This window comes from Gastrolobium bilobum, unplaced genomic scaffold (genome assembly GCF_033153095.1).
Source record: "Gastrolobium bilobum isolate Gb01-03AN ecotype WA unplaced genomic scaffold, APGP_CSIRO_Gbil_v1 utg2833, whole genome shotgun sequence".
NCBI classification, from domain to species: Eukaryota; Viridiplantae; Streptophyta; class Magnoliopsida; order Fabales; family Fabaceae; genus Gastrolobium; species Gastrolobium bilobum.
In genome coordinates this window covers 18611-36584 of record NW_026899149.1, presented here as the reverse complement: position 1 = coordinate 36584, position 17974 = coordinate 18611, and the positions used below count along the sequence as shown (strand labels likewise).

Genomic DNA, 17974 nt, shown 5'->3' with positions numbered 1-17974 from the left:
CAATGTAGCGACCAAACAAATGAAGTTTTTTGTCCATAATCCCCAATAAAGAAAGTCCATTTTGTTGACAATGACTCCTCCCGCTGTCGCATTAGGGAATATTTTTCAAGACATAAACAGCTAATTTACTAAGGACAGTTCACAAAATGACATGAAATAAAGCAGGGTAATCTGCACAAGAAAGGTGAAAGCCAAGCTTCAAACCAAAATCAACACTAAACCCAAGTTTTAAATATATGTAGCAAGAAAGTCAATAAAAGACAGGGTTCCATGTCCTTGTCCAAGCTTAGCTGTTCCTACCACTTAGTGACCATTGTTTAAAAGCAATCCCAACAACAGGTTTAATTTTTTAATTGGACTTTTGGGGTTCGTGGGTTCCAAAAAGTGGTCCCTAAAGAATACATCCAAAAATCCCAACCACTAGAGAAATGGATTCCCCCCATGAAAACAATGCCAAATTCCCGTTTTTGCTGTTTTCCCAAGCTCCAAACAGACATGTCATGGAATAGGCAATTAGGAGATGACAAGAATTAATCAGACTGATGTTGAAAGATGGCGAAATTTATGATTCAAACTCCTCTTCCAATCATTCTTCGCGTGAAAGCTTTTTATGTCCTTTTGGTAGATGGGGTTTGGCTTCATGCTAGGTGGATTAAGAATAGTCCTCGCTCCTCCCCCAGGGTTCCATTACACCTTTCATTCTTCCTTTGTAACATAACAAATCATTAACCAAACGCAAATCTCTCTTTTCCCCCTTGACATTTCGGTATCAACTTTTTCAGGCCAATCTTATTTTTCGAACATAACCATAGTGCAAACGGGGAAAAGCAGAGAATAATTCAAATGCTTCACCTTTTCCTACCACTAGTGCACTAGCTTACTTTATATTTTGGAAGGTCCCAACGGCAAAAATGAGAAGAATTGCCCTTTAGAAGATACAAAAGGGTAAACTTATTTATTTATTTGTGGTCTTATTTATTTACTCAAGTTTTTGTGCAAGCATCTCAATGAATGTAACATATCACGAAGAGCTCAATACAAGCCACACAATTTGTGACATGAGAAATTGAAACTGCTTAATTGGAAACATAGCAGGATGCAACAGAGACAAGTACAACGTTGGCTTCTGCCAGGAGGAGAATCCAACTAAAATGCAAAAAAAACAAACACCCAAGACAATTATATAACTCGAGAACATAGGTATTATATAACATACAGATTCATAACAGGTTGGGATCTTCTCCGGTTCACATTCAATAATTAGTGCTACAAGAGGAATGCATTCACTTAATCAAAGTGATAGATCAACCAATCCTTATCTTCTATCTCCAATCCTCCTATTGAGGTCAAAAAGTGTTAAATGGGGTAAAGCTTTGTATACGGTGGTTTGAGCCAAACCCCACAAATGAACTGAGTTCTGGTACATCAGATTGCTGAAACTGGTGCTACCTTTCAAAAGACATCAGCAGAGTGAACAGGATGCAGTAGTCCCCAGGCGACAGAACTCTCAAATTGACCACCACAGATGTTACGGCACTAAGATGTAATGCTACACAATCTTATAATTACACACCATTACTACAAAGTAGGGAAACGAACAAAAAAGAAAAGAAAAGAACGATACAAAAAATAGCAAAAAAGAGAACCCAAGTGAAATGTCAAGCTTTTGCTATGTATGGCCTCCGTAGGTAAAGTTAAGTAGTGGTCGAAGTATATTAACAGTTACAATTGACAAAGTTCTTAATCTCCTCCATGAGGCAATAGAAATGATCATTATTTGGCAAGAAGTAGAAACCAATAGTAGCCTCCTTAAGGTAAAGAAGTTTGACCTCTTGGCCAGAATTCTCAAGACCTTCCGCATATGCCAATTGCCAATCTTGGAGAAGATCCAAACCAGCCACACAAACAAGACTTTTAGGGAACTTGAGTCCTACAAGGCTTTTACCCCTCGGGCCAAATGGGTTACAAGCAGGATGGTCTCTATCCTCTCCTTCAGGAAGAAAAGCTCTCCAATACCAATCACGGTCTTGCAATCTCACAAAGTACTTCCCATCAAGTCTCATCTCTGATTCTGTTCTCTTCTCCCCACCAAACAATGGATGAAGAAGAATATTTCCCAATACCTCAATTCCTGCCTCTGCGGCCCTCACTGCCACATGATGAACAATATTTCCACCAGAACTATCCCCAGCCATGTACACGTAAACCTTTGATTCCTTTCCACTCTGAAGCCATGTTCTTGACTTCACCCACCTAAGTGCAGCCCAGCCCTCATCATAGGCACACGGATACCGATGCTCCGGTGATCGCCGGTAATTCACTGAGACTACAGCAGCCTTACAAATGCTCACAAAGCGGCGGCATAAGGTGTCATAGATAGCACTATTAGCAGAGGAATGACAGAAACTTCCACCATGGAAGAATATTATGACAGGGACAATCTCCGTGGTACTCAAAGGCCTATCCAGGTGTTTGATACGAGCCTCGGTTTCAGAAGCTGGTAGGTATACCCGATTGAAGAGGCCAGTGTTTGTATCCACATGATCGAAAGAGAAGACCCCATCAACAGGAATTGTATTGGCTGGGACCTTACGATCAAGAAACTCTGCTAACTCTCGATTGAATGTTCCATCCGCACGTCTAAGAAGATTGTAAGCCAGCTTGAAATTGGAGATAAGCACCCATGTATTGAGCGGAACAACACTCTGCAAAAACAAATGAACCAAAACATTGAAGGATATTAGAACGTTTATCCAACATCACTTTGTACTAGTTCTTAAAACAAACTGTGAATTGATCGTGTTCCTGTGAAACAAAGCAGAGATGCATCTTTTCATACTTTGGGGAATCAAATCACTCGCAAAAGCAGGGAATTATTCGAAACAGGATTGAGAAAAACCAGTGCAGAAGAAGGAAAATAAAGGGGTATGCGCCTAAATATGAACCACACAAATCTTCAGAAAAAGACGAGAATTTCCAACTTACCAGAACAAGAAACCCAAGGCCTACAAGGAAGAAATAGAAAGTACAAGGGAAAAAAAAAATTAAAATTTAAAAATTTAAACCAACCCCAAAAAAGCTATATGATCCTATTGGTGTATTTTCTCTCCATTATTAACTAAAACCCAGTGAGAAGAGAAGAACCAAAAACCAATCCATCCCATTAACTCAGATATGTTCCCCAAAGAAGATGCAGTCCTTGCACTTGGAAGTTAAAGGTTAGAACTTTATTCACAACCCAACATCAACAAGAAAGCAAGCAACAAAACCAAACCATAATGTGAGCTTCCAAAAATAAAAAATAAAAAGATTATGATTAATGAAGTATGAATCCATGAGAGACGTTATTACCCTAGATTCATTGAGGTTGACTTCATTACTGCCAGCCATGTCTCGTCGTGTCTCTCTATCTGTATAGCAAATACTAAAAGGGGGAACCCACAAAAAAAAAAAAAAAAGGCCTAAGAAACAGCAACAGTGATCCTCATGGTAACTGCTCTCCTGTGCCGCCTCATAATAACAATCACAAGAGGGTTGGAAAAGGGTGTATATATACGTACATGTACGTACGTATATACGTGTGTATGCCTCTCTTAGGTTGGTGTCAGTGGCAACTCTTTTGATTGATTCCTAGTTGAAGGTTATGGGGAAGAAGAAGAAGAAGAAAGGTACTCTCATATATGAAACAAAAGGGAACAGAGGGAGCTCAGAGAGATCACAGATTTCAGAGTGTGTGAGGTGTGAGAAGGATAAGAAGGTGCAAAACAGAGAGAGAGAGAGAGAGAGAGAGAAGAGATGAGAGTCAAACGCAAACGAACGACGGGAATGGACGGAGACGAGAGAGACGACAAAGCGGGCGGCCGAATTAAACTGTTTATATGGGTCCCACTCATTTTTCGTATTTACTTTCCATTCCTTTTTTTTTTTTTTCATAAAAATTTCTTTCAATGTCGAATTTTCTCTTTCTTATTTTGTCTTTTTCTCTTTGTGTATCGATGGCTATTATTCAGCTATTGCGTATTGACCAATCCGTTTTGGCCTCGTTTACAATATGTCCTGATAAAAAAAAATATATAAAAAAATTCAACGTTTATGGCAAGAACAAAATAATTTATGTATATTTCAATTAATTTATCTTTGATCCAACCAAAATAAGTCGTTAATTATTTAACTTAATTTTGATTTAAATATGTAATTATATATTTTTCACACGTCACTTAATCATTTATATATATATATATAACGTTAAATTCTTTAAATATGTACCTAATATCGACTCATACATTTGCCAGTTGTACTTTCAAAAAAAATTCACATTCTATATTACTAGTAAAAGAATAAAGCTCGAATTTTTAATTGGATAACACCTTTCAACGATTATTTTTAAACACATGGTTTATATAAAAAGTATAAATTAAAAAATCTAAATAAGAAAATATTAATTTATTAATAAAATATATTTTTGGAAAAAGTACACTAAGTATAAAAATATAGACATTTGATTTTTTTATTTAAAAAATACTAAAGTTAGTTTAATTGATATAATATTATTTTACCTGTAATATTTTAGCTTAAAGTGAAATTACATAACGAGTTGTATTAACCTTCATTACTATTATATTACTAATTAGGGTTTGTATTTGTCATTTAACATGACACAACAAACTTTCCTACACACACAACATTTTGTGGGGCCCACATTTTTTGAAGAAAAAAAAAAAAGAAAAATTACGGCACGCAAAACGAATCTCTATAACATTACACAATCACTTTTCCTATAACATAACTCTTATAAAACCCTTAGGAATTTACAAATATCTTACTATGTACCATGTTAATTTAAGAAATTAAAGAAAAGTTATCTACTCTTAAAAAAATTGAGGACTCAAATTTGTTATTCGAGTATGCATTTATTACAGGCATAATAATTTACAGCAAAAAAAAAAAAAAATTGAATTCATTTATGAAACTTGACGAAGTAGCAGATCAAATTATCCATTACTCCTACGCAAAATGTACTAAACTTTTTCACGGGGATAATAATTTTGTTGTAACGAATTGAGGCCTTCAGTTTCCTACGCCAAAAGGCAAAAAGTACATTTTCTGAAGAGACGTTAGATCTGGATGTAGTCAAAAACAGGGTCTGGCAATAGCCGTACCTAACGAAAAATCTTGATTTAAAGAAAGAAAAAGAAGCTACAATCTTAGATCAATACGGAGAATATCTTCGGTATGCTACGAATGTACTCAATTTTTTATATATATTTTTGTTTATAATGTGATATATATTTTATTTTTTTATTAAATAACTCTTTTATCTGATTTTAAGATAAATTATTTATTAATGAATTAAAAAAATGAAATAGATGTTATATTATGAGTTAAAGATACACGGACAATTCAGTACATGCATAACACTGGAAAAAATTTCGATCAATATGAAAAGATTGAAAGAAGGAGACAAAAGAGTTTCCCTGCGTGTGGCCGACGCCAAGGCACGTGGCGACAAACGTTTACGTCTCCACGCTTTTGCCAAACACACCCTCCGCGCCAATTCTCCAAACTACCCTCCTCGCTTCAACCAAATTCCCAAAGTACCACTGACCATGACACGTGTTTTGTCCAGTAGTAGGCGTGACGGCATGTTTTTTGTCAGAGTCTGAAAGGGTGCTTCGTTTTCGAATTTGATACATATATTATAATATAAGTGAAAATGTTATCGCCCAAAGAAAATTAAGTTATATCTGCCTACTTTCAATTTTCAAAGAACCAACTACTTTTTAAAATTAATTAAGGGATTAGGAAGAGTTTGGGTTTTTGTCGTATTAACTGAAACCGAGGCAGTTACATGTATCTATCTCTCTATGTCTCGGAAATTTTTTTAATGATGCGGCAGTATGGAATTCAGTACTTATTTTTATCAAAAAGAAAAGAAATTCTCTCTTTCCTATATTTGTTTTAGGATAGGATATTGTGACACCCAAGTTATGTTACATTCATGTGACACCCAGTCAATCTTACCGTTAGATCGCTTATGTTGATCCAACGGTTATATTTATTTCCATCTTTGTATGGTCATGATTTCCCAAATTTAAAGTGAAAGCATTAAATATGAGAAATCATAACCATACAAAGGTAGAAATAAATATAAAATATTAAATTTAAAAAATCATGACCATACAAAGATGGAAATAAATATAATCGTTGGATCAACATAAGCGATCTAACGGTGAAATTGACTGGGTGTCACATGGGTGTAACATAACTTAGATGTCACAATATCCTATCCCATTTGTTTTTATAACTTTTTTAAGTCTAAAATATTTTTCCCTTTTAACAAAAAAAATTTCTCCTATGTCTCATCCTGCACTACGAACAAGTGGCGTACTTGCGTTGCTCTTGGTTGCGGGGGTGGGTCCCGCTTCCGATATCTTTATTCTCGAAACGAGTTTGATACGATGATCCAATAGCCCTTTCGGTGTGGGTCACGGTTCGAGGAGACGCTCTGATCCGATGGAGCGGCTTCTGCTACTCGACACGTGCCCCGCCAGCTTGCTTGCGTTAGGGTTCTTTCAATTCATGTGATTCTTCTCGTGACTATTGATGCGGGACCCTGCGGTGGATCACAGCCGTTTATTTTCTTCTGTTTGATGAAAAGCTTATTAAAGTTTGAATCTTATGGAGCATGAAGCGTGAGATGAGAGTGCGATTCATTTAAGTGTGACAAATCTCGGACCATTTGGTGATTGAAATTTGAAGGTCATGCTCACGGAGGAGGGTTTTGATTTTATTTTTTTTATTTTTCTCACCAAATTTTATGATGTCTGGTTTAGTCCTAGTAAATAAAAAGGTTATTTGTGGTATATAAGAAATTCAAAATTGATCCATTTTAATACTGGATTAATGTGGATCTTTTTGAATTTGTAAGGGAACACGATTTCAACTAAATAGGTTCATTTTGAATTTGTTAGTGATCATGAATAACTTTTTTATTTACTAGAGACTAAAACAGATATCGAGAAATTTACTAAGGACTAAAAGAATATTTACTTTTTTATTTTATTTTAATCACGGCTTGATCAAATTTGGCAGCCCCACGTTTCTTTTCCGACTTGATCACTAAAAACGAGGGTTTTCTTTTTTATCCCTTAATTTTTCTCTCCTCCATACTTTTTCTCACACTCAATTTTTAAGTTCGTCTCTATACTAAACCCTAAATCATAAATTCTTAATATTAATTTAATTAAAAATGATATTATCTGTTCAAGAAATATTGGATTAGATCACACACAATTGAGTGTGATTCAATAGTGTTCAGTCCTGGATAGACCGTATTGCTATACCATAGGGTATGCGCTCAGAGATAATGTATATCAAGTGTATACTAGGCTTATAGCCGATGTCCCAATCACTGCGCACAAGCAATAGGCTTATAGCCAAGGGGTGGGTGTGTGCACAGTGTGGGCAGAAGTAGTAAATGAGTTCTGAGTATCTACCTGGGGTCTTTAACCTCTTATTTATAAGGGTTACCTCTTGGGCTTGTGTAGATCTCCCAGTTGTAGTAGGATTTAACTTCCTTTCTGTTGGGATAGAGCCTCTATCCTTAGCTGCCTTACTGTTTTATATTGTTAGGATAATTGGAGAATTATCCTTTAAGGGATCCTTGGGTAGGTGGTTAGGATATGGAAATATTCCATAACAGTTTCCCCCCAGCCCGGCAGTTCGGAAGCTCGGACTGTTGGGGTGCCTAAGTTTGATTGATAAGTCGACCCTACCGAGGTGCTATGATCCTGCCTTGGGTCTAGTGTGACTACCTCTTCTGGGCTTAGCTTTTTATATTGGCTTCTTTTCTCTTGAAGTCTCTGAGTAGTGAGGCAGTGTTTGCCTTTTTTTTGTTGACTTTGAGCTCGGCTTCTCTTGCTGAGGTTTTTTAGTTTTGACTAGGCTTATAGTCAGTCTTTTATATAGGCATTCGCCTAAGTTTTAGGATGGCACTTTGTGCCTCCTTAATAATTAACCTGACTTTGCACTTCCTGGCGTTAAGTGTCGTGGTTCTAGATTTGGCTCGGTTTCGCATACCGAGGTCTCTATTAGCATGGATTTCACCTTTTGCAAATGTGTATTGTACTTTAGGGAGCACGAATTTTCTTACTACGACTTCCCCCTTTTTGGATTTGTCTTGCTGCCAATGTTAATTTTGGGAAAATCTTTCGTGCCTTCTTGAACCATTAGTCCGGCTTCGAATACCATGACTTCTCTTGTTTTTGATGGACTTGGCTTCTTTTGCCATAGTCTTGGATTCTTGTAGGAGGAGTTCGCCTCCTCCATTTTAAGCCCGAATACGTATACCGAGGCTTTTATTTTGTGCCCCGCTTCATTTGCGATGGCTTTCTTTAAATTGACTCGGCTTTTGCCTTGTCTACACTTTTGAAGGCAGTATCGTTGCCTTTCTGATTTTAGCCCGGCTTAAAGTACCGTGGCTTTACTGTTGGACTAGACTTTTTGCCAGTCTTGTTTGAGCCCGGCTTCGCATACCGTGGCTTTCTACTTTGAGCCACACTTCATTAGCGGTGGACTTTTTATCTGAACCCGGCTTCTCACGCCGTGGTTTTCTTATTTTGAACCCCGTTTCATTTACGGTGGATCTTTAATTTGAGGCTGGCCTGTTGGGCCTCAAACTTTGTCATTTGGCTTTGTTGCCAAAATCTTGAATAGGAGTCTGACATCATATGTCACCTCAATTTTTCTTTTATCTCAAATTGGGGTGTGATACTTTTATAGGATCACGATCTCTCCAAATTTGTCTTCTCGGATTGGGGTGTGATCCTTTTTGCTAGAATCACATCTCTCCAATTCCATCTTTCTTTTCTTTCTTTCTTTTTTCGGATCGGGGTGTGATCCTTTTGCTAGGATCACATCTATCCAATTTTGTCTTCATTTTTATCATGGATTGGGGAGTGATCCTTTTGTTGTGATCACATCTCTCTAATTTCGTCTTCATTTTTATCTCGGAGCCTGAAGCTATGGCTAAGGCTGAGTTAAAACTCAAGGCCGAGGTCAAGCTTTAATCTTGAAGCCCTTGGTTGGGCTGAGCTCAAGGCTGAGGCCGAGCTAATAAAGTTGAAGCCCTTAACTGGGCTGAGTTGAAGCTCAAGGCCGAGGCCGAGCTAATAAATTTGAAACCTCTTTTTTTCTGGGTTGGAACTTTTCTTGGCTGACTTAATTGGGTCAGCGATTGCAGATATTATCTCTGTCATTTATTTAGCTGGTTGTAGTGAACCGAGTATTGAATATATTGTTTCCATATTTCTCCCTCAACCTTTTTTTGGCTGAGGTGGTGCTTTGGTGAGGCAGTGTTTGCCTCCTTTTAACAACGAGCTCGTAGCTGTTCCTTCTGAGGATTTCGCTTTGAGCCCAACTTCTTGCACTGTGGCTTTATTGATTCAGATTTAGCTTTTTAGCGTTAACTGAACAAAATGACCTAGCCAAGGTCTTTCATGCGGATTCCGCTTTTTGCTTTTAACCCAATTTTCTTAATTAGGTTTTCAAATTTGAGGCGTCATGGTGACTTGATCAAGGTCGTACCAATCTTCCCCTTGTTTTTCAAGCCTGATTTCATTTATCACAGCTTGTACACATGTTGTTTATTTTGACAACGTTTAGGATTCGGAAGCGTCCTTCCGTTTTCCTATGCCTCGGCTAGAAGCCACAGTCCTGCAGTGTGCTTTTTATTTTTAACCCGTTTTCTTTCCAGGTTCTTGCACATTGCCAGACGTAGGTTTCCAATACCTTGGCTTTATAATATTTGACGTAGGTGTCATTTTTTGACTTCGTCTTGTTTCGTCGTTTTGACTTGTGAGTCATTTCAGATTGGGGTGTGATCCTTTTTCTAGGATCCCATCTCTCCAACCCTGTCTTTATTCTTTACCCCCGATTTTTATCATGGGTCTTCATCCCGGATTGGGGTGTGACCACATCTCTCAAAATCCGTCTTCATTTTATCCCGGATTTTTATCATGGGTCTTCATCCCGGATTGGGGTGTGACCACATCTCTCAAAATCCGTCTTCATTTTATCCCGGATTGGAGTGTGCTCCTTTTTTCCAGGATCCCATCTCTCCCAACCGGTCTTCATTTTATTGCGGGTTGGGGAGTGATCCTTTTTGCAAGATCTCATATCTCCACACCCGTCTTTATTTTATCGCATTTGCAATTTTTTTTTTTCTGTGTCTAGAAGTCGGCCATGTTCATGGTCCGAGCCTTGTTAGCCTTTGTTGTATGGCTTCAGCTATCTTGTTATGTTGACTTCTTTGTCGAAGTTTTATTGATTCATTGATCTATGTTCTGAATCCATAGATTCTTGTCGATCCGTGTTTCAGATTTATTTTTGTTCTTTCTTTGGTACCGGGCTTCATGAGCCGGCTGCCGTGTGTACTATTTCAACATTCCTCCCTCAACCTTTTTTTTTGCCGAGGTATGTAGCTCGGACTAATTGACCAGTCTTTTTGACTGTCTTACCGAGATCTTGAAGTATGAGGATTGCTGCTTTTCTCTTTTAATTTTGGTTGCATTCCTGCACTTGCCCCCCAGTCCGGCAGTCGGGAAATACGGGTTGTCGGGCTGTAGTGCTTTAATCCAATTATCTTTATGTTGGAATACTGACTTGCTTTTGTAATTTGCCTTTTTTCCATATATTGTTTGCCTCCTTCACAGTTGTAGTAGGATTTAACTTCCTTTCTGTTGGGATAGAGACTCTATCCTTAGCTGCCTTACTGTTTTATATTGTTAGGATAATTGGAGAATTATCCTTTAAGGGATCCTTGAGTAGGTGGTTAGGATATGGAAATATTCCATAACAAATAGTTAACTGAGTTTTTAATGAAATATACTTATACGGGATGGATTATTCTCGTGTTGGATAGTCTTGTTTGCTAAAACAAATATAGGGTATTTATAAGGTACTCTAATCCTAAAATAAGTATTTGATCAGTGAACTTTAACTGTGATGTATAAAACAAACTTAAGGCTCAATTGTATAGTAGTGGGTTGTTTTGCTTATGATGTTTTAATTTGACATCATTTAATTCCAGTGGTGAGCTGAAACAGCTTTTGGAGGCTATCTCATATGTTATGAGCTATGCCTAGGTATAACTAAAATCAAATATTTATCCCTTAATTATTAACTATTAAGATGACTATAAAGTTTTAAGTTGTTGTTAATATAGTTATGTGAGAGATGACGTTAACACATGATAAACACATTTTCTTAGTTTTTAAATCTCGACTCTTGGGTCTTTTGGATCATTCATAAGTTGGGTCTTATATCCCACATAAAATAGGTTCATATATATATATATATATATATATATATGTGGATATGATCAACTTATACCAGTGTAAAAATAATAAATCTTACACTAAAGCTTAACTGTTGATTTTCGTGCATCTAACGGTTGAGATTTATTGGGAATTAAAAATTAATTAATGAGTGAGACGTAATAAATATTAACCGTTAGATGAAGAAAATCAATGGTTAAGATTTGGTGTAAGACTTCTTATTCTTACACCGGTGTAAGATGATCCTGCCTCATATATATATATATATATATATATATATATATATATATATATATATATATATATATATATATATATATGAACTAAATTATTTTTTTGTAAAATTAAAATATAAAGTTAACATCACGTATAAATTAAGACTGGAAGTGTATTTTAACCACCATTATATTATGTTGGCCATCCAATTACGTCATCATTTCCACTGTTATTTTTGTCCTTCTCCGATGAAGAAAATTTATCACTGCAGCACTTTTCTTTTCACTTTTATTATGTATCTCATTATATTGTTTGTTTTTTTTTTAAAATAAAAAAAATTGCTCCGTAATGCTTATAAACAGTCCAGACATATTTTTAGAGTATATTTGGCACACAAAAAATTGAATTTAAATTTATTTTTAAGTTAAAGCTAAAAAAATCTTAAAAATTAAACTTAAAAGTTGTTTGATAATTATATAATATTATTCTTAACATTTTAAAGTGAAGGAGACAAAATAATTTGTTATTAGATTAAATTATTAGCGTAAATGATAAAATTTATAAATACAAGTATATAATAAGAATAAAATTGAAACATAAATATGAGAACTTCAGAAAACTTACATATATCTTAAAAAAACTCCTAAGAGGTTTTAGTTTATTTATCTATTTTCTTCATTATAAAAAAAGTTTCATAATAAGAACCTTTGTAAAATTATATTTGGCTAAATTTCTACTTATACAAAAAGAAGAAACTAAAGATAAGAGCTTTCAAACGGGAACTTAACAAATCTATAATTTTTTAAAGATTTATTAATAAAATGAGTTGTATAAAAAAATATAGGGATTTTTATTTATCATAATATAGGAGATAATTTTATCAGGACATTGATCGAACTACCCTTTCTCAGTATAATATGTCTGAATGCCTCGGAGTGCAATTTTTTTTTCAAACTACCACAGCACCATAGTTGCTGAAATACTCAGCTACTATGGACTGGACACGTGCTACGTCCCCAGTGGCTGGTCAAGCCTTGCACATTCAACCCAAAGTCACTATCTAAGGTAGCTACTTTGGTCAAGCCTTGCATATGTCTCGTCCATAATAGCTAAGTACCTCAGTGACTATGGTGCCGTGACAGTTTGAAAAAAAATTACATTCTGTGGCATTCAGGTATATTATACAGAGAAGAAGGGCAGTACGGTCAATGTCCCTAATTTTATCTCCCACACATACACATAAAAGTTTGTAGGACCCTTTTTTTTTCTCTTCTCTTTGTATGGCCCTACATGGATTTCTCACACTTTTATGTTGTGTAGGTAGGGGTGTAAATAGGTTGGGTTGAGCTAGACTTTGTCATAAATAGGTCAGGTCTGGATAAAATACTTTAGGTCTGATCTAGTTTGTTAGTCTCGCATAGGTCCAAATTATAAGTCTGACCTGACCTACATTTAAAAAACAAAAGCCTTGGACCTAGGCCTCTTAACATGTTTAAATATATTGGGCATTCAATAATTAAAATAATATTATTTTATTATTCAAAATCATTTAAATAATAATTTATTTATTTTATTAAAATAAATGATTTGATATAGGTTGACCTGTAGACTTATAGGTCTGGCATGTAAAAAAGCCTATGACCTGCTTTCTAAATGTTATTTTTTAGGCCTGGGCCTATTCTATTTGACTATATGTAATTAGTCGAGCTTGGCCGAGCGTAGGCCGGCTAGCAGTGGCGGACGCAGGAATTTTAATAAGAGGGGGCGAAAATAAAAAATATTATATCATAAATAAAAGTACTTGAAATACAATACAAACTTAATATACAAAAAATTGAAAGAAATCTATTATATAAATTAATATCACTTCACTTACTCTTACTCTACGTGTTTTCATATTATTAAACTCATATATAATTGAATACGTGCTAAAACTCAAAATAATTTCTTTTTCAATGTATGTAATTAAAGATAGTCTATGACTATACATACATGCAATGATCTTAGGAAGGTGGAAGTTGATTATGCTTGGCTCTAGAATTTACACAGCCAAAATCGAAAGGCTGAAGAAGGAGGTTGGTGATGGACGGAACACGGAAAGGAGATAGAGGATGATATGATGTTCTCAAGAAAAATATGGGTAAAAAGGCGTTTGGTAGAGGAGAAATTTTTTTTTACTAGGGAAATATAATTACTGGGAAAATGGTAGGAAAGTCAGTTTGATGGAAAATTTTAAAAAAAGATGTTTGGTTGACCGAAATATTACCGGGAAAATTTATTTAAATTTACAAAATCTAATTTATATTCGAGAGGAACTTCGCACCTGTTTTTCCACTTCCCTAGTTATCTCAAAATACCACATCTCAAGTGGTATTTTGTAACAGTGAATTTCACCTAAAAATCAATATCAAAGCCGTTTCCTAGCCTTCCTATTTGCCTAGTATTTTTTTCAAAAACTTGAACCAAACGTGATATTTTCCAATATCCACCCACGCTTCCCCATCAAATCCAAAATAAAACTTATACCAAACACACCCTAAAAGTGTGGGCAGAAGCATGGGGAACTGAAGGGAAAAACGTGTACAACACAGTAATTTTATCATCACATTTTTCTACATATATTACAAAAAAAAATCCAAATTTAAAGGGGGGCGGGGGCCCACCCTAGCCCCCCTACTGGGTTCGCCCCAGCCGGCTAGCCTATTGACACCTCTATATGTAGACACCGGCTGTTGCATGTAATCCATTAGAGAAACTATCACAGTCACGATTGAGAATAAATAATTGATTGAGTAACAAAAAACTCATCAATCAATTATTCACATTCTACAAAGGAATGATGCATATTCATATTTTACGTATTATTAATCTTTGAGTTCAAGTTCGAGCTTTTAGTGGAGTAGCGCAGAATTAGATAATCATTTATTGATTATTAGGAGCTTTTGATTAAGGGGGGTGTATTGAATTGGGATTTTAATGGATTGTTTTTGGACAAAAAAATCCAATTGTATTCGATTAGGATTATAAAAGACTGAAAAAAAGTCACGTGGTATTCGATTAGGATTTTAAAAGATTATTTTAGAGTTCATCCAAATTCGTTGGTATTCAATCAGGATTTTAAACAAAGGAAAAATAATCTTGTGGTATTTAAAAATCTTACGATTTTAATGGATTTTCTATTGGTGTGGATTCGTGAGACTTTTTAGTGAGAAATATAAATAGGATGCCTCTCTCACAATCTCACCCTAACCCCTACGATTTATTGAGATTTATCTATTACAATATTTTCTTCTTCATTTGGTGGATTGACCCGCTCAAAATCGGGTTTCACCATGGGGTTTCGTCAAAGCTCAAAAATAGCAAATTTTTGAACAATTTTTATCACAAAATAACCCAGAAAAAATAAACCAACAAGATTCTAATATAATCCATCTCAAAAAAACAAATTTTTGAGAGTTTTTGGAAATTTAAAAAATGATTTTTCAAGCTATGGGTCGCGATTTTTCTTGGCACAAAAGATATGATTTTTGTATTAAAAACAACATAAAATCCTCAAACCAATTTTCGATTTACATCAATAATTATGGTAAACCTCAGACTAGTTTGAGACAAGGGATGTGGTATTTTACAGTTAATGACGACTTATGAGTTGCATGTTCTTGGATTTTGGACTCAAGTTTATACTCTAAAGAGCAAGTGAAAGATTGTTGGATTTGTACTCTTTTACTTAAGCCCAACTCGGTTAAGAATATGAGAAGAGCCTAAGAAGTATAAACTCCAGAGAGAGCTTAGGGTTAGGATTTCTTGGTACCCATAAAAATATTATCACTTAAGTCATTAGTCTCAGAGGTCAATGAATTGAAAGAGATAAATTTAAATCTGAAAAGTGCCCACACACTTTTTCTCTACCTTTGAGACATAATCTGAAAGATCTGTCTGTATCTAACCTCAAGAAGTATGTTCATATTGTGGCGCTGAGTAGAGCAGCTTGTGAAGGTGAGAGAAAATTTTCCACGAAATATGCACTTTAAAAGGTAAATAAAAAAAAAATGATGATAATCCATTACATCATAAACCACAACTATCTAAGTGCTTCCGCAAATTCATTTGCGCTTACAGACCGAAAATTACAAGATTAGCAAGTTGCGAATCTGATCTTAAGATTATCTTAAGAAAATTACAAGATTATCTTCAACAAGCACACGCAACCAGTTCGTGAAGATAATGATCTTCACTTCACAGATTTTATTGAGAAAATACACAGCCCTAAATTTGTTTTGTATGAATAGTTACTTTTAATCTTGTGTTTAGTATGAATATTTTGGGGGAAATCTTAAGAAAGTGGAGTGGAATGGAATTTTTTTTTATCATATGTGACATAAGTAATAGTAAAATTCTCCGGGGATAGTTTTTTTCCATTATTATCGTTTTTAACTACGCACGAGAAAAAGTTAATCTCATTCTATCTATGGTATTATTTTTTCCCATCAATTGTAATTCTCATTTTTATATTTTAAGACAAAAATGTCCTTATACAATATATCAGCAGATGTGTAAAAATAGATAATTTTGTCATTTCAGTTCATATTCCTAATATTTTACAATCAACCAAATATAATATCAGTAAAATTAATCCAACTTTTCTGGAAAAAAAATTTGACTTACCAAATACATTTTCGCAACTTACTCGGAAAAAAAAATTCCACCATACTTCTTGAAATCTTTTTTTTTCCGATAAAATTAAATATCTCCTCTACCAAATGCCTCCTAACTCATCTCAATTGATCGTTAAATTTTAACTACGGTTACTTTTATTGATTTGAAGTCAACTTATTAACAGTGAATAAATTTTAGGTACCCTATTAAAATTAAACAATTTATTCATTCAATAGAATAAAAAAATATTATCATTTTTCTTAAAGTAGAAAAAGAAGGTAAAATAAAAAAAGAGAGCAGAAACGACTAACTTATAACTAAAATCATGACCATGGCATATACTAAAAAAGAAATAAAAAATAATGACCATAGCATCAAATGGAAGCATTGTGTTTAGAATAGCAGGAACGGTCGTCCACAAAAATTATCATCACCCTAGGCGGCTAGGCTCGGTGTTGAGATCATGCAGTCAACACAGACAATACTTTCCCAAATTAAGATTGTGTTATACTCGTGTCTCCCACAGAATAAACAAGATCCCCATAAAATATAAACCATAACAGAGTTAGAATATGTTGTAGGGATGAAATTGCAAGTACATTCTTTTTTAAAATTATAATTATTTATGACAAAAATAGAAATAATATTCTGTATTTTTATTATTATTCTAAGATCGCCCTCTTATTATTTATATGACGGGAAAAAATACTCGTAACTAATAACTTTTATTAGCTTGAACTTTGAAGTGGCCAAGTGGGTAATAGCTTAACTAACCCTTTCTTACTCTACCGCTGAATACAATCTACCACTGAATACAAAGTACACAAGAAAATAGTATATACGTTCAGTCAGTGACTGGTCAATTGCCAGAAAGAACGTAACTTTTCAATTATATCTTGTTCATTTTATTAAATATTTTATCACTCGTGCCATTCCCCATCGAAGCATACCCTTAATTTTGTATGCATACTAATTAATAGATGCATTATTTATTATTTAAAGTTAAAAAAGTGTGGATTCTTCGTTAATATGTCATTTATAAATGTAATTATAAGTTTTTACTAAGATTTGTGGTATGTCTTGAATGCAACAATCCATCGCTAATATGGTACATATTAACAAATATCATTATAAACTTCTGTTAAAATTTATGGCATTAATTCCCTAATTTTAATTTGTAACAAATTTTTCTCTCTTAAACTTTTATAAAAAAAAATAAAAAAAATACGCCGTGCGAAGTAAAGAAACCAATTAGCGAGGGCCACAAAACCATGTCATTTAGCGATGATCACACAGAAACTCTTGTGGAGTTTTATGAACATCTTTCCATCACACCTGCTCAATGGGGCAAATTAAGTTCACATCAAAAATTATTTTACTTCAGAGAAGAACGAAACAAGTGCGAATATACCCTACTAGTGCATGGTTAGGCAATTGTTTGCATAACAAATGTGTTATCTTTTTTCGAAGAGAAAAATACAGTGCAATAAAAGGAAATATTAAGTGATTAAACTATAATAGACCACGATACATATAAGGGATTGAAAGAATACTTTTGTTCCACCTCAAAGAAGAAAAATAAGCATTTTTCATATTTTTCTCCTGCGAAATTCATATTCTATTTCAGAAAACTATTTTATTTCCTTTACGGAGAAGAACCTGTATAACACATGCTGAGATGGATACATACCCAAAAGAGTGAAAACTCTTCTCATTTCTTTTTACTGTTGTAAAACCCGAACCGATCCGACCAGATTGTTCGGAAT

At 34.7% G+C, this 17974-nt stretch overlaps 1 protein-coding gene across 2 annotated transcripts; it reads right to left on the bottom strand.

Moving 5' to 3' along the window:
- Positions 1-1034: 1034 nt before the first annotated feature.
- LOC133287716 (gibberellin receptor GID1B-like) lies at positions 1035-4754 on the bottom strand. 2 transcript variants are annotated; one of them, XM_061485379.1, is made up of 3 exons: positions 4745-4754; positions 3352-3392; positions 1035-2705 (listed from the first exon to the last, which is right to left on the bottom strand). In XM_061485379.1, the coding sequence occupies exons 2-3, from the start codon at positions 3388-3390 to the stop codon at positions 1716-1718; spliced, it is 1029 nt and encodes a 342-aa protein (XP_061341363.1). In that variant the 5' UTR covers positions 3391-3392; positions 4745-4754; the 3' UTR covers positions 1035-1715. The 2 variants fall into 2 exon arrangements, with proteins under 2 accessions (XP_061341363.1, XP_061341362.1); XM_061485378.1 differs by lacking the exon at positions 4745-4754 and having other exon boundaries at positions 1037-2705; positions 3352-3822.
- Between the last annotated feature and the right edge of the window lie 13220 nt (positions 4755-17974).